The 19,585-nt window shown below is 39.7% G+C and overlaps 2 protein-coding genes across 8 annotated transcripts in view; one reads left to right on the forward strand and one right to left on the reverse strand.

Annotated features, from left to right (window-relative positions):
* Positions 1 to 644: 644 nt before the first annotated feature.
* On the reverse strand, positions 645 to 6,112 carry brms1la (BRMS1 like transcriptional repressor a). 3 transcript variants are annotated; one of them, XM_035911423.2, is made up of 9 exons: positions 6,060 to 6,112; positions 4,844 to 5,005; positions 4,527 to 4,617; positions 4,306 to 4,433; positions 3,290 to 3,369; positions 2,974 to 3,070; positions 2,765 to 2,854; positions 2,564 to 2,628; positions 645 to 2,195 (listed from the first exon to the last, which is right to left on the reverse strand). In XM_035911423.2, the coding sequence occupies exons 2-9, from the start codon at positions 4,980 to 4,982 to the stop codon at positions 2,097 to 2,099; spliced, it is 789 nt and encodes a 262-aa protein (XP_035767316.1). In that variant the 5' UTR covers positions 4,983 to 5,005; positions 6,060 to 6,112; the 3' UTR covers positions 645 to 2,096. The 3 variants fall into 3 exon arrangements, with proteins under 3 accessions (XP_035767316.1, XP_035767315.1, XP_006799413.1); XM_035911422.2 differs by having other exon boundaries at positions 5,975 to 6,112; XM_006799350.3 differs by having other exon boundaries at positions 5,982 to 6,106.
* Positions 6,113 to 6,407: 295 nt separating this feature from the next.
* Positions 6,408 to 19,585, forward strand: part of ralgapa1 (Ral GTPase activating protein catalytic subunit alpha 1) — a 69,547-nt gene continuing 56,369 nt past the window's right edge. For 3 of the 5 annotated variants that reach the window (XM_087833061.1, XM_087833057.1, XM_087833058.1), the window contains exons 1-17: positions 6,408 to 6,803; positions 12,142 to 12,252; positions 12,335 to 12,384; positions 13,155 to 13,212; positions 13,395 to 13,438; positions 14,238 to 14,415; positions 14,560 to 14,675; positions 15,065 to 15,203; positions 16,145 to 16,353; positions 16,471 to 16,788; positions 16,874 to 17,053; positions 17,181 to 17,252; positions 17,345 to 17,493; positions 17,616 to 17,739; positions 17,873 to 18,019; positions 18,166 to 18,256; positions 18,526 to 18,690. In XM_087833061.1, coding sequence (XP_087689187.1) covers positions 6,698 to 6,803; positions 12,142 to 12,252; positions 12,335 to 12,384; positions 13,155 to 13,212; positions 13,395 to 13,438; positions 14,238 to 14,415; positions 14,560 to 14,675; positions 15,065 to 15,203; positions 16,145 to 16,353; positions 16,471 to 16,788; positions 16,874 to 17,053; positions 17,181 to 17,252; positions 17,345 to 17,493; positions 17,616 to 17,739; positions 17,873 to 18,019; positions 18,166 to 18,256; positions 18,526 to 18,690 — 2,257 coding nt within the window. In that variant the 5' untranslated portion in view covers positions 6,408 to 6,697. The remainder of the gene's footprint in view (positions 6,804 to 12,141; positions 12,253 to 12,334; positions 12,385 to 13,154; positions 13,213 to 13,394; positions 13,439 to 14,237; positions 14,416 to 14,559; positions 14,676 to 15,064; positions 15,204 to 16,144; positions 16,354 to 16,470; positions 16,789 to 16,873; positions 17,054 to 17,180; positions 17,253 to 17,344; positions 17,494 to 17,615; positions 17,740 to 17,872; positions 18,020 to 18,165; positions 18,257 to 18,525; positions 18,691 to 19,585) is intronic. The other 2 variants (XM_087833059.1, XM_087833060.1) reach the window with 2 other exon arrangements.

Consider the following 19,585-nt stretch of genomic DNA (forward strand, 5'->3'; position numbering starts at 1 on the left):
AGGGGCATATTTATTTGGATTTACATTAGCTCAGTCTGTTACATCAAGTAGATTTGAGACATGAAAAAAAAAAAGTTGCAGGGCCTGCCTGCCACAACTTAAAAACAGTAGAAGGATATACAGTTACTAAATAGTAACTGTATATCCTCTAACCTGTTGTAATCATTAGGTAATGTAGGAGAATACTGCACGTTCTTCTGAAAGAGGAAATACGTCTGCTGAGTACACAATGTATACTTTGAGAGCTTGACAGGTTTTCCCTGTTTAGTTCCTGCATCCATTGCTGCTTCCTTTTAAAGATGTGGAAGCACTCTGAGCTCCGCTGCAGAAAGTTGCTAAATATTTCATTGGTTTTAATGAAGCAATCAGTTGCAAAGATGCGAGGCTGAAATCGAGAGGAAGTAGCACTGCCGACAGCGCTTTCAAAAAGACGCCTAAAGGACACGTTTATAAAACAACTTTTAATTGTAAAATCATCAACATGATAAACAAGAAAAGGACAAGTGAAAACATATTGTCCAAACTTTTGAATATTACATCCCCAGAACCCAAACATAAAAAACAATGTTATCAAATGGCAGTTTTGTTTCATCATCAACCGTGAGATGACTGATTAAAGGATTTTGGTGGTTTAAAAAGAAAAAAAGAAAAGAGGTAGATGTGAGAGAAGAGGATGCAACACCTGCAGAATGACAACATTAGCACTTTAACTTTTCATGTGATGTTTATACATTACATTTGGCCCTGACTTAAAACAGTCCACCTTCTGTTCTTTATATCCACTGGATTATGATAAAATAAACCAAACAGAATTTAATGAAACTTTCTGGTCAGTCTCAGCACAGATCGGGCTCACTTCCTTCAAAGTAAGATCTGGCATTGGTGGATAATTCTTTCAGCACATTACAGAGACTGCTGTTTTAGCATTCCATCACTGCAACTACAAGCCAGAGGAATATGCCTTGACTGTCCATAAACACTGTACTGTATGAACAAGGCAGACTGAAAAGAAAAATGCCTGTTTTTACTCTTACACTAATGACAAAAAGTCTTTGTAAGTCAGCTCACTGACAGGAATTCTGTGCATTACTCTTTTCCAAATAACCCCTTTTATTGGTTTTATTGGTAAAATATCTCATGGATGGTCTTCAAAACAAAGTAAACTGTATTAAAGGCCAAAAAACAGACAAACAAACAAAAAAAACCCATATATTTTATGGCATCATTGATGAACTTGTATTCTCCCCCCACTTAATCACTGGAAGCCTGATATTTGAAAATCTACAGCAAAACACATGGTGAATCTGTGAAGTCAAACCAAGTCCTCGACCTTGTTGAGCACAGAACGACTGATTTCTTCACCAACCAATAATCGACACAGAGTTTGCAAGCTGTAAAAGGTCAGACTTAATGTGAATTTGATGCTCGGCTGAAATGTTTGCTTAAACAAATGACTCATTTTCATACTCCCGCCCATTTTACCAGCATAAGCTCACCAATTAACTCACTCAAGGCAACCACAATGTGGAGCGAGGACACCAACCTCACCGAATACGACCTTTGAGAAGCTTTTAAATTTTTAATGAAGACCATCTGTGCATCCGAAGTGAATGGATGTATTCAAAATCTAAACACTGACTGAAAAGAACAGGTTCAGTGATGCTTAAGCTGTAGCATCAGTGGCTTTTACGCGCTGAGCCGTTTTCATAACATTTAACATGAGATGTTTGTTTTAATTGTTGTGGTTTTCTTAACAAACTACAAAAACCTGTGTCGGCTGAAACCGTCTACAGAGCCTGAGTGTGAAATAAAGCAGCAATACCCAAACATACGAGCGGCGATCAATAATGCTTCCGTTCCTGTTTATCTATTAAAGTCATGATGGTTGGCAGGAGAGGCAGCTTGACCAATCATCTCACAGACAGGTGGAATCACTGTCAGCTGAGAAGTGCAGAAGATTCTGGGAAGACTGAGAAATGTCCTGCTGTGTGCGTTTTTATGACCGCAGACCTGAATGCCACCATGTGTCATGTAGAGGTTTCCGTGTCGGAGGTCCTTGAGGTGTTTTTTCCTATGCGGCTGCTTGTGTGGGTGTCTCAGCAGTTTAGAATGGGCCTGCTTCTGTCAGGTCTGAATGGGAACGCAGAGCTCTCAGAGTCAGATCTCCCTTTGTGAGGCCCGAGCGTAGCCACGGCCTGGATGAACACACACATGATTGTTAAATGTTGCCTAAACACACAATAAACCGCCACAAAGAGACAAAGATAAGAGGATTTTCCCATTTCTGAATTTTGTGCCTCCTCATCCTCCTGCCTATGACTTGGAAATCAATCTCAGTACATATTAGACGTCTTAATTCCTAAAATGCTTCTGGAGGAGAGGGACGTACTTTGTAGACAGTTGTTGATTCAATTTCTCAAGGTGAAAACTGATGAGGATTCCAGGTGTGCCACATGTCACATTATGAAAAGATGGCTCACAAGCAAGAGCCTCAGGAGAGGAATCAGGAATACACAACCTAAGAAATAAGAAAGAGGGTGGAGTCCTGCCCATTAACACATACCTTCCTGATCGCGGTCCAGTCCTCTAGGATGTCCAGATCTGGTAGCATGTAGACAATATATGGACGTAAGCAGAGTTAAGGACAGTGACTGACTGCTAGAGCAGGGATGAAATGTAATCAGACACATGGCTACAGCACAAGTAGTTAAGTTATTTAGGAGTAGAATCATTATGAGCAAGAGTAAAGACATTAGAAGGATATCAGACACCACCGACGGGCGTCTCCTCTTCTTATCTGGACTTAAAGCATCTCGCCTCTTCTTCCTTCCTGACAGCTCATCGTTCCACAGCTCTGATAGAAAAATAAAAACAAAAACTCAAATGTTTTGTCTTTGCATTCATTGTAACGTGACTTCACGTATATGGTGGGAGGGTACAAACGTAGTCAAAAAACGTGGATAACTGTGTTACCTGATGTAATATCAATGCTGTGCCTGTCTTCCTCTAGTCTTCGGATTTTCTCCTCCAGCTCATTCTGCACTGTATCAAACAGCAGCAGCTTCTCACTCTGCACACAGAGTCAAAATAACACACAAAACACATAATCATACACACAGACTGGCTCAATTCAGTTTTATTTATAAAGCGCCAAATCACAGCAGTAATCACCTCAAAGCCCTTTATAATATAAAGACCATATAATAATACAGAGAAAACAATTGCATTACCACATATCTGAATAAATAAAAAATAGTTTGGAATATTAAACTGAAACTGTGTGTCCAACCTCCCAGTGTTGACATGCTGCCTGGATCTCACAGTCGTACTTGTTCTTCACAGACTCCAAACACAACTCTCTGTAGATACCTGCCAAAGACGGAGAGAGACACACAATATCCGAATGAATAAAGAGATCAGTGTGTCACAGAACTTGTGCTATTATTAATACCACCTTTATTTCAAAGGGCGTGTCAAAAAAAACTTGTTTTTGCACGTTCCGAGTAATGACACAATCTCTGTGCTTTCTAACTAAACCTGGGCCAGCGCTTTTTCCCAAGAGTCTGTTTAAGAGGTCCTAAAACACCACTTCAGTGCTGAGGCCAGATGCAAACAGCAAAATTCAAATTCACACGATGTGGAGAAACCCCAGTGGACACATATCCACAGTGGGGATTTTGCACATGAGGATTGCTCCACATTTCCATACACTGACTTAGATAGCATGCAAAAACTGGCTAATATAAATCTTTACATAGTTAATAGTTGATATAAAAGAAAATTCTGAATGGATGCTATGTATATTTAAATTAGGCTACATCTTGCCAGCAGTCTGATATGCACCAATGCACAGGTTATTGATTAAACAAACCAACAGCAGTCTTCCTTAGTAGAATGCTGCTTGTTACTAATTTGTTGCAGGATGGACTTGCATTATCCGCTAGATGTATTTTGCCTATGTGTACTTTAGACAGTGTTTCCTACAGCCACCTACAGCCATACAGTCATTGACCATGTTTGATTAAATAAATACTGTTTACTCCTGGATTTTAAATTGAAAACAACACGTTGGCTTACACACTTTTTATGTAATTACAAAAAAAAAAAGGCACACAAAATGTGTTTCTGCAAACATGTCACTTTTAATTCATGTTACTAGGTTACATGTCAACTTTCTGCAAATGCAAAGCAGGCAACTCAACACCTTGCTGCACAAACTGCAACTCTACCAGAAGGCATTGCACAGCTGGCTACATAAACAATGAATGCGAGCGTGATGTGAAGGTGTCTATGTGTTTAAGTTACCTGCCACCTTGGTGCGGACCTGCATGTTCTCCAGCAGTACTGCCAGAGGCTCCAGATACTCTGCCGCCCGGCCAGCCTCCACCTCTGCCAGCTTGCTGTTAACCTGACTGAGACGCTCACGATACAACCTGTACACAGACGCAGGAGTAAATATGGATGCAACTCACTGTTATATGACTTTCCTAAAACAACTCCCATTTGAAGCAAAGAGTCAGTCTTACTGGTCTTTGAGATCAGTGAATTGCTTCTCCAAGTTGCACATTTCATCCAGACACTCCATCCTTCTCCGCTCACAGTCCTCCTCATCCATTTCTAGAACAGCATAAAACAAACACACCTTTGGTATGAAACTAGTCTTTGATGGAAGAAGGGAGCAACTCGGTGGCTATGTAAGCAAACTCTGCTGAGTAGGAATATAATAATATTCAGTTGAAGCTTTGACAACTTTGTAAAATCTGATTGATTCACTCAAGTATTCATTTTTAATGACAGCTGTACAGGAATGTTCTGCTCATTTCCTGCGGCCAGTGTTTCTCACCTGAGCTGTCTCCATCCTCAGAGACAGAGGAAGTGTCAGAGTCCTCCTCCTCTGAGCTTGATGCCTCCTGCTCATGTTCCTCCGCCTCCATCTCCTCAGCTGTACTCTCCTTTTTCTCCCGGTCACGGTGCAATGGCATGGCGGAAACTCTGCGTCAGGTTACTGGTGTGGGACAGAAACATAGCCAGATTGTTTTGGCAGTTGCACATATAATATTCAATTATTTGTTAGGCAGCAGAACTCCTATATTTTACTGATGGTAGTCACTCTCTTCTTCACCTCTTTTGTACACTGTTCATTGCTCTGGATGGTTGACCCCGGTATTTAAACTCATGTCCCCTCCCTACCTCTCCTCCTTGCTGTTTCACTGTTACACCTCCCTCACCATGACCACACACTTCTCTGCCACCTGTGACTTCCTCATGAAGTACCGCAGTTCCTTTCTTCACATCCTACCATATGTTTTCTCTAGATTATTTAAAACACTAAGGGAAATTACAAATCAGCATGCCACAACTAGTAGGTTGATTAAAACGTTAATAGTTCCGTTGCTGCTCTGATTGATGCGCTCATCCTGAATTAATTAAATATTACTAACAAATGTATTGCTAAAGAACATCAACTGTGTTTTTTCCTGCTGATAAAATTATATAACTTCTTAACTTAGAATTATTTCTGGGTTTTTAGTTTGATTACGTCCTTCATATATCCAGCGATCGTTGATCAACCAGGTGATTTTTTTTGCCTCACATTTACCTGTGTAATATTCAGCTTAACTAAAGAAGCTAATAATGTGGGATATTCGTTTATACTGTTCGTAGTGAACGACTTCTCATACACATTTTTCTTCAGTTAACTGTTTTTAATGGTGGAACTTGAAAAGTATCCTCAAGGTGTTTGAATATTATATACAATAATCGTACACATGATTTTATTGCTTATGCTAGTTTATTCGCTAAGTGCTCCCTAGCTTAGCTTTTGAAATTATTAAATTATTCAAAACAAACAATACACGACAGCAGTATTAGCATTCCGTTAGCACGTTAGCAAGAGAATATAGTTAAGTAGCAAGAAAAACTATCACGGATTAATTACAAATATATACAAACAAGCAAGCTTTAACTGACTCACGTCTTACAAGATAGGTGGTACTTTGCAGGATGTGTTGGGGAAAAATGTTTTCGGAGAGAAAAAAAGTAAAAACTTATCGTTATACCTCAGTTACGATTACACTCGTGTGCTCCAGCTAAGCTAAAAACAAATCTCCGCTGGACGCCTTTATTTGTTTTGGGAATTGTAGTTTTCTTTATCTAGAATAGTCGAATGAATAGAGGACCATTGTGGAAGCTTAAACTACATTACCCATGTTTCACCGCTCTAGCTTGAGGCGGAGAGTTCGAACAGGATCCTGCACATTTAAAACATTAAAAGATTAAAAATCCATGTATGTCCAAAGTATGTAAGATCTGTGTGATATTTATGACAAACGGGATAGAAATTTTGCTTATTACTGTGGCATTTTTGCGTTGAATTTATCTGCTATCTATTATTTTGTTTTCCCTCCTCCCCTCCTCCGCCATGATGTTTTCTAACTAAGCAGCTAGTGACTGTTGTGGAGAAGGGAGGTGCAATGGATGGATGCGTTGCCCCGCTACGCTGTACATATTTGTCTTAGTTTAAAGAGAATGAGTTTCTCTGATATTTTTTTACCCGTAGAAATACTCCACGCTGTTGCGGAGGGCTGCTAATGCTCCGGGAGACACGCTTTTCGTTATAGTTTGAAGATTAGCTGGCTACACAGGCTAGCTCCTCCTTGCTGTCTACCATCGCATTCTTGCGTCTCCTGCCTCAGGAATGTTTTCCAAAAAACCTCATGGGGACGTTAAAAAATCCACACAGAAAGTGCTGGACCCAAAGAAGGACGTGCTGACGAGGCTCAAGCATCTCAGAATAGTCATAGGTGAGTTTGAAAGCATTATTAAAGGGCGAACAGCTTAGCTTCTAGATTTCAGTTTACTGCCTTGGTGCATGCCACACCAAACTCAAGTCAGAAAATCTCCAAGTTCAAACTTGACTCGATTGTAGAGAGACACGCCGGATTTCTTTTCACAAACCAGAATACAGAAGAATATTGTGAAATTGTCTCATTAATTCGGCATCATGTCCGTTGTCTTTCATCAAACATTTTGTAAGGTTATATTATTTTTTCTGAATTGTTTATCTCTGAAGTCATAGTTTCTCCCCCTTTTACCGTCAGAATGATGGATATGTAACTCTCAATATACGAAGTGAATTTTAAAGGAGCCTGGCTGCTTCTTCTGTCGAGTTAAAGGGGAAGCTTTAAGGCTGTTATTTATATTGATTGTTTAGCAATACCATTGCATCGTCAGATTTATGAATGGAGTTTGGCATGGGGTGTTTGGATAAAATAAAATCAGGTGTGATGCGCGTTGAACATCTAAACAACCTCAGTGATGCTTCAGGCCGTTTGCCAGGCTTCTCTGGTTGCTGCAGGGGCGTGCCTGTGTGAGTTTTGGGAAAAGGCCTGATGTGTGAGAAATGCTGAATGTTTTCTTAACATGTGTTAAGATGTATTGCAACACAACACCACATTCAGGGTTATGAATGTGTGGGAGAATAAAGGAAGATAGCAGGGTATTAAAGTGATGGATGAGTGTCTTTCACTGACACACTCCCACACCGACCAGAGAGGGAAATAGCCTCTACTATTTCCTCTCTGTGTCCAGTACAGTAGCTCGGCTTCCTGTTTCTATTGTAAAAGTTACTGGTGTCTGTGTTTGTGTATGTGTGAGCAAGACAGAAAAGGAAAGGGGTGTGCCCCCTCCCTGTTCTCTATTGGGAACACAGGACCATGATAAGAGGCTGAGACACAAACACACTTGAAGTGAAATGGTCTGAAAGGAAGCAGATGACTGAATAATGGCTAAAGACATGTTTTGCAGTCTAAGTTGCCATATGAAATGAAGAAAGTGGTTTTTATTTGCACAACACTGAAGAATTGTTTACTGCAGCAGTTAAGTATTTGTTCATGTTGTTCCAGCCATTGTGGGAAGCAGACAGGAGCACTAAGACTCTTGAGCAATTTTTAGGTTTTCAAAACTGGTCACACCTATTATGGCATAATGAGTAAAAGGAGCTGTTGCACTGCTATGCAATCAGGTTAATAAGCAACTGTTCCCAAATCCCTTTTGGCTTTCTTCATCCCAGACCCCCTTCCCTTTACATAAACGAGCTTTATTTAAAAAAGAAACCTGGTGATAAACTCCTCAGTTAAAACCAGTTGTTCTACTATTCTAATAACTTAACTACAGATGAACAGATGTTTACTGTGAGTTAAGTAGTGGTCCAGTCAGACTTTCTCATACAAGGCAAGAAACAGTGTTCAGATTATTCCAGATTATCCTCAGAGTGAGTCATGAGTGATTTTTTTTTTTTTTTATGTATTTGTTATTTTTTACTCGTGTCTTGATGAAGAAAGTTTTGTTTGTTTCATTTTATTCAAATCGATAAAAACTTTTCTCTGTTTAAAAGTCCAAAAAGGATGTCCAGATGATGTTGAAAGTTTGATTTTTCACAAAATGTAGTTAAATGGACAAAATCAGATTTAACTTGCAGCGTACTGTGCAAACATCCCGAGCCACTGCCCCTTTCTTTATATTTTGCTTTTTTGTATTTTTTTTTTCTAAATTTGGTCCTGAGGTAAAGTTTTGCAGGTTTTCTAAAGGTCTTTCAAAGTTTCAAAGTGGTTTTTTTTGTTTTGTTTTCTTTTGTTTTTTAAAATTGGCTGCCTTTTCACCCATTTTCAGTCCAGTCTTTGTTCCTGGTCATTTTCATATTATGGTTAATGTCACTTAAAACTGACCTGCAAACCTTCAAGCATTACAAAGGGTACTTAACTCAAGGGATGAACTTTGTGTCTACACAAAACAGAAAAAAATAGCAAAGAACCAATTTTAAATTGTATTTGTAACAAAAACACATCATTTCTTCACATTTCTCAAGTCAAAGCTATAAAAATGCCAAAGATAACACAATTTTACAGACTTGTAATAGGTGTTTGGATAAGTTCATCTGCTGTGTCCAAAAGCCTGATTAGAAGTCAGCTCAGTGGAAGGGTGGGTGTTAAGAAGCCAACTGAAAATCAACTGAAAATCAGCTGCAACAGGTCTGATGGTGTGATGAATCCAAATTTTTTATTTTTGCTTCAAGTCATTGTCATTAAGTATTCAGGAGGTCAGGAAAGATGTACAACAATGAGCTTCTGTAGCCATCTGGAAAACACAATGGAGGCTGTGTCATGTTGATAAATAATAAACACAGAAAGGTGCCATCAGATCCACCATTGGATTGGCAACAGCAGGAAATCATACCTGGATAGAAAAACACACAAATAAACGTTATCAGTCATGGATTGGCCTCCCAAAAGCCTGGACCTCAACATTATTGAACCACTGTGGGATCATCTAAAGGTAGCCAACATCCGAAGAAGAGCTTTGAACGTCTGTCAAGAAGTCTGCAGAACTATTCCTAAAGGCTACTTAAAGAAGTTACAAGAAAGCTGCCTCAGAGCGTTCAGACTGTGTTTAAGAATAAAGGTGGTCGTGCCAATGTTGACTTTCAAGCTCATTAAGATTCTGCAAACATTCCAACAATGCGTTGACTATCCAACTAGGAGTAATGCATGAACGATAACTTAACAAGCAGCGAGGAGAATTAAAGTTTAGACAGACTGGGAAAAATATTAACTTGAAGCTGCACTGCATTGGTGCTCCATCACACATTAACTGATGTCCTCAACTAGTACAGCCACTTTACAGTCTGTAGTAAGAATCTGTAAGCAGGCTTTGGAAACACTACATGAAAATCACAGTTAATGTTATTTACCTTTACTTAAGGTAATGAGTCTGTATGGCATTACTTAACAGAAGCATTTTTGTTATACAAATGTTTTTAAGGAAGTAGAATGGTTCCTAAAAGCTGATTTTGTTTATTTGTTTTAATATGCCATTTAATTGGAAAATTCTTAATTAAAAAAACAATTCCTCAAGCCATACATGCCTGCATAAATGATTAAAGAGAATATTGTATAAATATGTCGTTACATTCATGAATATAAGGGTTTGTATTTCCAGATACAGATTTTGGAGACACTAATTTGGAGTTTCATCAGGAAGGGTGTCAGGGGTAAAAATCTGCCAAATCAAACAAGCCGCCCCACCCACTGTGGCGACTGCCTTGAATAAGGAAGCAGCCAAAAGTGGGTTTGTCCTGTATATGGAAATTTCTGGGACAACCAAAAAGGTGTTGGCCTTCCACTGAAGCAAAATCACAAGGACTGATTTAAAACTGTTTTACTCAAGCATAAAATTCATTTTTGTTTGTAAAACAGCTAAAAATATCAGCAAAATGCTTAAACTTCTGTTCTGTCCACTAACAAATGAAGGCCTGTTATGAGTTAACTCAAGTAATTTTTTCAGTTCTGTTTTTGCTTGTTTAGCGAACTCGAGCTTTAACAGTATTGCACTGTAGACCTGCACCACTGAATTAAGAAAAAATATTACTTATGAACATGTTGTCTGTTTCAAGAATAAGTGAATTCACCATAATGATGCTGTGCGTCTTACAACTGTGTTATTGAGCTTAATGAACAACTTCTGAGAAGGTCACTTCTTTGCAGGATCCTCAGTGGGTCATCTGGTGTTAAATTATGGGGCACAGAGGGTAGAAGTTTTATCGTGTGTTATCCATAGTGAAAATATATCCCTGCTGTTTGAATCAGACGAAATAGCTGAAAAAACTCTGCATCATTTGCTAAGAGATTCAGAATCACACCACAGCCTTTTTAAAACTTGTGGTGTGTTTCGGTTTTGCTTTTTAGGCCATGGGGACCAGATTCGTGTTTGTGCATGACCTTCAGCCACAGTGGTGGTTGTGTTTCAATATGAGTGTGTTTAAACCAGTGTGTTTGTGTGTGTGTCTCTCTTTCAACTGCTGCCATTAATGGTGAGGTGCAAAACACATCAAGTAAACTTCCTTATCCTTGAAAAGAGACTGTTTGCATGACAAACTGAGCTGCGTGTTGTTTTTACAGCTTCTTTACATAACACGGGTATATTTAGAGCACCCATATATGGTGGTAGGGTTATTTTATTTAAATATGCTTCCTGTGAAGAAGAGTGAGAATTGTCCTCTCACCACTGTGTTTTCTCCATTTAAGCATGAATTTTGACTTGTAGTTGAGTTGATTTGTGTTTGTATTTCATGTGTAAAGGTTTAAGAGGCTTTACAGGGGTGTACAGTAGACAAAAGAAATAAGCATAGGAAAGCTAATTTAAAACGAAATCACACAGAAGTGATTCAGTGCACATACAGGCTGATATTGATAACACAAATGTTCTCTGTATCTGTGGTGTGTTTGATCACTAATGTGGCTGAACCTGCTGGTTAGTACCCCTCTGCAGCGGTACTATAAAAAGCACCATTTCCTGTTACCATCATAAACCAACAACACAAGTTAAACAGACAATTTAAAAAAAAAAAAGTGTCTCTTTATGGGTTTCTGGTAATCAGTAGAGTTTCCTTTGGTGACATTTTAGGTCAACTATTCCAGAGATTTGGGAGATAAACAAGAAAAGCTCCAACCCCAGTTTGTCTCTGAGGAATACAGGATGTCTTAGTTTGACAGGCACGTATGAGTGTGAGTTGTGACAAAAAGATAGTTGTGAAGCATTTTATATTTCTGACTATTTAATAATATTTAATATCTGTTTTAAAATCAGATACTTGAAGCCAGTGTCCTATAAGACTTGTTATTCCCCAGTTATTGGTTATTCACAGAGTCAAAGTAAAAAGAAAATCTCTGATTTCTTAAACTAGAGGGGTCGAGTTGAAGATGCACATGTGATGTTTTGTTTGTACAGAGGTGGGATTGTTAAGAGGAATATCCAGGTCTTGTGAGTGTGTGATGTTTGGTTAATGTCTGTAGGTTCTCTGTCATCCAAGTCATGTTAGTCTAAGGAGCTTGGAAGAAAGCGACTGGATTTTTAAAAATTTGTTGAAGATGTTTCAGGCTTCTTCAGTTCTACAAAAAAGAAGAATGAAGAAGCCTCTTGGATGAGAGATTAAATGTGTTTAAGAAAATGTAAAGTTACATTCATGTTAATGGATGTAAACGCTGAAGCAGATGTAGGGGACTTTATTGCGTTTAAATTTTTTCCTATACTCCTGAATGTGTATGTTCGTTGACCCTCTGATCCTTTGTACCGTTTATTTTTTAGAAAATGCGGAGCCGGCCGAGCTGAAGCAATTCTTCGACCTGAACTATTCTCATATCTACTATGTTTTCTTTGAGAATTTTGTCACCATTGAGGTCAGCCTCAAGCAAAAAGGTAAGTATTACAGGTGGTATAAAAAGGTGGTTTAACGGGTTAGGGTATTGTAGGCATAAATAAATGATTCTTTGTTTTTCAGGTCATAAATCTCAGAGGGAAGAGCTGGACTCGATCCTCTTCATCTTTGAGGTATTTGAAACCTTACAGATCTTTAGATTATAAGTATTGTACAGTTTGATTCCATTGAGGATATGTCACATTTGCACTTGCACGTCGTTGCCAGAATCATAAAGCTAACTGTTATATCTGGGATATTTTTTCTACAACATTCAGTCCTACGAAGCCGACTTCAAAATGTCGGGGTTGAGGTCCTCTGTCCACACACTGTCCTGAAATAAATAACAGGACAGAGTGTGGCTGCACGGTGGATCCCTGACATTTTGTTAAACCACAGAGATGTTTGTGCTTCCAAAGGCTCGGCCTCTCTGTTGGTGTTCTCGATGGATGCCATAACACTGGCTATCATTCCACTGAATAAAAGACACTGGCATGTGGTGGTGCTTAGCATAGCCAGGATAAGATAGCTGTGTGTGTCTGTATGTGTGTGTGTTACTGACCTCCGTTTGCCCCTCAACATATTTTCAATTCAGAGCAGGGCTGGGCAGAGCACATTTCCAGTGAGAATTAAGATAAAGGAAAATGCTTAATGCTGATTTTCTTGAAGAACTTTGGCCAGACAATAAACAGTTGATTGATTAGTTACATTGTGATATTAACTTTAAATAATACCATAAGAGTGCAACTATGTAATGAAAACATAGCAACAATTTTTCCATTATTCCATTGCATGAATCCAGTGAGAAATCAACCAGCCAACCGGTGAATTCATCAGTGAATGAGCAATATCAATAATATAGCAAGACTCACTCTTAACATGAATCTCTTTTTCATTTATTTAGAAAATACTTCAGCTCCTACCTGAGAGAATCCAGAGCCGATGGCAGTTCCACAGCATTGGTAACTCACTTTTAACCAGTATTTTACACTGTGGCCACTCACACGGTTACTCCATATGTAATGTTGAATCTCAAACAGCCTCTCAAAGCATCTTAGTGCCTCTGGCAACTTCTTGAGTTCAAAGAGAGGTAAGAGTAGCTGTGCACTGCAGGTGATGGAGCTGACATGCCTTTCTCTTTCAGGGCTGATTCTGAAGAAGCTGCTGCACACTGGGAACTCTCTGAAGGTACTGCTCAGTGATTCAGTGAAACTGCTTTACCTGTCAGTCATGGCTCTTGATCCAGAGTCCACAGGACTGGATAGTCCTATGGACCTAGAATCTTTTTTGCAACGTTGCCTCAGTTCATTGAGTTTTGCTGGGCATTCATTTATGCACAGCTCTCTTAAGGTCCCACCACAGCATGTCAGTTGCGTTGAGAGCTGGACTTTAAAAGGCCTTAGCTGTCAGACTGGTGGCCTCACATTTGACACTAGAATATTTTGTTTTTTTCACACTTTTCCATAATGTTGTGTTTATTTTATTTGGATTTTTGTTCCCAAAGATTATTTATTTATTTATTTATTTATTCATTCATTTAACTTTTTACTTATTTGTGTCATGTTTTACTTACTTGAGTTCCTTTTTTTAACTTAAACTATTTTGCTGTAGCTTTGCTTTTGGCTTTGTAACTTTGGGGATAAATGAAGTATATTGTCTTACCACCATTAGCTAGCTTTGCTTTCTTTCACTGTGTTGATGTGGATTCAGTGTCCTTTTTTGTAGAAACCTTGATAATTTTGCTATATTATATTAAATGTTTTTAATACTATACTACTATGTTATTTCCTATACTGTAAATATCCCAGTGTATAATATAAATGCCAGAGAAGTAAATGGTCAGGCTGGCTATCATTAAATGCACAATTTTTAAATGCTAAATGGATTAATGAACTAAATGAGTAATTCCAAGTTAATTGTATTGCCATACTTTGCTAAGCATCCCCCCGTCCTCTCTCTTTTTTTTTGTTTGTTTTTGTTATTGTAGATCCGCCGTGAAGGTGTGCGCTTGTTCCTGTTATGGATGCAGGCCTTACAGAGTAATGCAGAACGTGAGCAGCTCTGCATGTTTGCCTGTTTGATTCCTGGATTCCCGGCTCCGCTCTGCCACGGGACCCCACGGACCCTGGATACTCTAATCAACCCACCACTCAGTTTGACAGAGAGTTAGTCTTATCAACACACACTCTCAAACACAGTGCATTAGACTCATAGATAATTACTTCTTTTTTTTTTTGCACCTCTAATATATTAAAGATATTTTGCAGCCTTTAATGTCATACCATACTCTGTTCTTTTCCTCTCTGCAGCTCAGGTGATTCCAGAAGAGATCACTCCACTTGTTCCTCCCCAGTCAGGTGATAAGAACCAGGAAGATCTCACTGCCTACTTCCTAGAAGCTCTACTGAAATACATGGTAAACCAGGTATTATCTTGATTCTTTACTAACACAGTTAACACAGCATAACTACACATGTTGCAGTGCCTTACTAATGCAACTCACGCTAAAAGCATGGGAGAAACCGGGTTTTGGGTGCATCACTCACTGATTTGGTTGTGGCCACATCTGACTGTGAATTAAGTATTGATCTAATTCCTTACTGGAATCATTAACCCCTAAAATACAAATTGCATCCCCTGTTGCCACACAGTAACTTGGCGCTTGTATTTCCTCTGCTTGCTGCCATCACACACTGATAACATTTTTCCCCAAAACAATGGTGCTCTTCTCTGCTTGACCCTATTCTGCTCTCCGTGCGACACAGGCTTGGTTGTCTGTCTGTCTAACTGTGTGTTTATGTTTCTATCAAACAGGCAAAGTCTCTAGAGTGGCGGTGTAAAGAGAACCATGAACGTGGCTTCAGTTTCCTCTTTGGTCATTTCAGGAAGTTTTACCTTCCTCACATCTTTCCCAACTTCTCCATGGAAACCAGCCTCTACAGCCCCATGCTGGGTTAGTACTACTAAGTAATTTATCCTAGATGCACGAAGGAGCGTTTCCGCAGGTCCTTCCTCCCTGCAGCTGTTAGACTGTACAATCAGAACTGCTCCCAACAAACATAGATGTTTACATCAATGCTGTAACTGCAATAAGTTAATTAACCGATTCGCACTACAACCTGGTTTGCCTCTTACCTGTAGTTATTTTTATTTAATTTAATAACTGTACAGTACTCTGTTTATAGTAACCATTGTCCTTAATGTAAATATGTAAGAAAAATTGTGTATGTTTCTGTTCTGTGTCCTGTGTACTGTTTGTTTGTATATCTGTCTTTTTGGCTGCTGTTACAACCAAATTTCCCCTTGTGGGACAATTAAAGGATTATTCTATTCTATTCTATTCTATTCTATTCTAATTTAGATCTACTAAATAAGCTTATTTAACCAAAGGAACATTTATTTATTCATTTATTTGTGATGTGTACTGGGGAAAACAATGACCCTTCAATTTAAGCAAGAGGGAGCCAAATCTGGAGTGGAGTAATGATAAATGAACTCATGTTTTGGTCTTTCTAAACACTTAAAGCACTTTTATGGTACTAGCTGCATTCACCAATTCACACACACATTACACCAATGGACATTCGGCATGGACTGCCAGGCCTCCAGTTAATTAAGGATCTTCTCTACCTACTAAAACTTACAAACATTGCTGGACGTTACAGTAGAACTCTGCTTTGACAGTCTCACTTTGAAGGATGCTGTGTTGTAACCACTGTCCTTTTCTGAGAAGACTGGTGTTTGTTCCACACTGTGCTGCTTTTATTAGCTATGCAACATGACCGTGTTGTGTTCACTTTGTGCACAACAAGAACAGACTCAAAACTCGGTGATTGTACCTCATAATTAATTCTGTGCCCCTTAAATATATATTCCTCTCTCCGTCATCCATAGATGTGCCTCCTATGCGTTCTAAGCCGTACTACAGTGTTGTGCGCAGAGAGCAGGACAGCGGCGAAACGCTGTATTGCACTAAGGAAAGTTTCCTTCAGGCTCGAGTTGTCTTTATCCGCTGGCTGGTTTCCTTCTGGCTCGAGCCACGACCCAACACACATACCCACATCCCAGGAACAGAGGGAGAGAATGTCCCCAAGAACATACAGGTAAGTATGAGCACATTATTATGTATCACTTGGTTCTTGTGTTTTCACTGCTCAATTTGCAGAAGCAAATGCGAAAGATTTTAAAATACCTCTGACCCTGTCTCTGCTTACCTTCAGCGAGCAGCAGCTGGATTTGCAGCTCGCTCCACAGGCAGCTCAGAGGACAGCGGTGGGGGAGGGATTCGATCTGACAGCCACCTTGAAGCAAGCGGAAGCTCAAGCGGGCCAGGAGGAGGAAGCATGGGGCTCTCCGGAGGTGCAGGGACTGAACCTGAACAGAGCCACTCGAACACATCTACACTGACAGAGAGAGAGCCCAGCTCCTCCTCACTCTGCTCCATGGACGAAGAGCAGCTGACAGACATGGAGGTGGTGAGAAGAGTGCTGACCAGCTCCAGAACCAACGTCAACTTCATCACAGAGATCTTTCGACAGGTTAAGGAAAAATGGTTATTTATCATAAAGTGAGAACAGTTTCCTTGTCTCTTTCTTGACATGTTCATATTCCCGGTTGCTGCAGGCGTTTCTTCTTCCCATGTGCGAGGCAGCGGCAATGCGAAAGGTGGTCCGAGTTTACCAGGAGTGGATCTCCATGGAAGACAAACCAGTTTTCATGAAGGAGCCAGAGGAGGGTCCTTATCCTATAGTCACGGCCACAAGTATGGATACAGGCTCGCAATTCGGAGACAAAGATGATGAGGTGAGAAATTTTGTGAAATCAGTCATGTAATTAGCAGAAATACTCAGGTAAAGGTAAACAAGTTTCAGTAATCAAGACCAGCTTGAGGTAAATAGAAATGTTTATTTTTGTACTTTCTTTTTTTAAGGGAATGAATAAAGTGATTGACAGTGAATTGTTGGAATACAGTGTTCATGCTGGAGTTCAAACTACACTACAGGTATGTTCTCACACAAAAAAACTGCCAAACTTATTTCTTAAATATTTCTTGTGGTTTTGATTGCCTTTCTTCCGTCTCTGTCTCCTCTACAGGTGTTTATCACCCACTCCTCTAACGTTTTCCTGCTGGAACCAGCCAACGACATTAAGATCCTTTTGGAGGAGCATGTCGATATGTGCAAGCGAGTCCTGAACATCTACCGCAGCCTTGTCATGCATGAAACCATGGACCAGAAGACATGGTAAAAACACAAACAGCAGCGTAAAATGCCATCTAATTACGTTTGTGTCCTCTCAACTACCTGCTGTTTCTGATTAAAGAAGAAGAACCGTTTAGCTTTAACCAGTGTTCCTGAATTTGTAGGGAGCAGATCTTGCTGGTTTTGCTGAGGGTGACAGAGTCGGTAATGAAAAGGCCTCCATCCATCATGCCTCAGGGCAAGAAGAACAACACATTGTCGGGCAGGTTAGCTGGACCCATCTTTCAGGTACGTTATAATAATGTCATCATCTAAAAGACTTCTATATTTCAATATTATATAATCATGTGTTTTAATATGTTACCACACTCTCGGGTTGCCAGCATGACTTATTTTACTTCATCCCTCTCTTTCTGTACAGACACTGATAGTAGCCTGGATTAAGGGCAACTTAAACGTCTACATAAGCAGAGAGCTGTGGGATGACCTCCTCTCTGTCCTCTCCTCCCTAACCTGCTGGGAGGAGCTGGTCACTGAATGGTCACTGACCATGGAGACGCTTACAAAGGTACTGAACAGGGACCACATATACCTCCGCTCTGCTATTAATATAACTAGATAAATTCAGTTCAACACTTATCCAAGTCCTCCAACTGTTACCACCTAAAACAGTGTGGTAAAAGGTTAAAGCTTTGTTATGTCTCTGTGTCTTAGGTTTTGGCAAGGAACCTGTACAGTGTCGATCTGAATGAGCTGCCTCTCGACAAGCTCAGTGAACAAAAACAGAAGAAACATAAAGGAAAAGGTGAGTCACTTTTACCGACCTTCAAAAGACATGTGACTTCCTAAGAGCATATCTGGAACACAGCCGGCTGATTGTCATATCGCACTGCTGGAACCAAATGCAGCTCTGGAATATGAATTAGTCTGTTCATGTATTATTTTTTGACTGCAAAAAACTGAGGTCACAGAAAAACTACTAGTAATTTGTAAATTTAGCAGATTTCTAGATGTAAATAGCACACATGTTTTCAGCTCAGTTCACCGAGAAGTAATTCAATGTTCTTACAACAGGTATTGGTCCGGAGAGCCAGCGGCAGGTTGTCGATCGTTCCTTCTCTAAAGGCTGGAGCAGAGACCAACCAGGCCAGGCAGCCGCCATGAGACAGCGAAGCGCCACCACCGCTGGGTCACCAGGCATCGAAAAAGCCCGCAGTATTGTCCGGCAGAAGACTGTAGGTCAGTATGCCCTCTTCCTACAACTCTGCTCCCTTTGAATGTAAATGTTCATAACACTGACTCCCAGAATTTGTCTATGCATACTTTGGAGAAATAACTAGCATGCTGTCTTTCCTCAGTAGATTTTGGATAAAGTCACGCTCTTCTCAAGTCAGTTTTGTTTGATTTAATGTCTCTCCTCTGCTTCCCTCGTCCTGCCCATCTGTCAGTCTGACAGGAAGCTGTGGCATATGCTCACTACCATTCCTCTCTGGAGTCATGTTTATGGAAAATCTTTAGCTGTGGCCATTAGTATGAAAGATGTAGTTGCAGCAATGCTTGAATAGGTTTAGTATCAGCTGAGATGATGAATAAAACAAATCCGAAAATCAAGTTGGGACTTGTTGGGGATTGATTTTCAGCTCTAAATATCCCAATTAAAAATTGTAACTGTGATGCCAAAAATTTGAGTAGTACTATTAAATATTTGATAAAATATTTGACTCTTTTGGTAGAGAATTTTTTTAACCTTGAACTCCATATTTAATGCTGTTTCCTCCTTTTTTAAGCTATATTACCACAGATGTTTCGAACGTGAATACACGCAGCCAGCTGGTTTGCATAATCTCACTGTTATGCATTACGATAAAGACGGTTCTGCTCCAGTTGTGGTGACCTGTTGCAGAAAACAATTGTATTACTGTGAATGCCAGAGTAGATTGAAACTAACCACAACAAAGCTCGTTCCTCCACACTCTGCAGGGATTGAAGGTTTGGTTCCAGAAGGGTCCCTACAACCGGATTAGTTTAGGATATTTTCTTGAATGTCAACATGATGATTCCCATTTTTATTTAATTTTATGTAGCGTTCCTGTTTGTTCTGGGCTTATGAGGAGACTTGAGCTGCAGAACTCTC

The sequence above is a fragment of the Neolamprologus brichardi genome, chromosome 19 (assembly GCF_056152115.1).
Source record: "Neolamprologus brichardi isolate AB-2024 chromosome 19, ASM5615211v1, whole genome shotgun sequence".
Lineage (NCBI taxonomy): Eukaryota > Metazoa > Chordata > Actinopteri > Cichliformes > Cichlidae > Neolamprologus > Neolamprologus brichardi.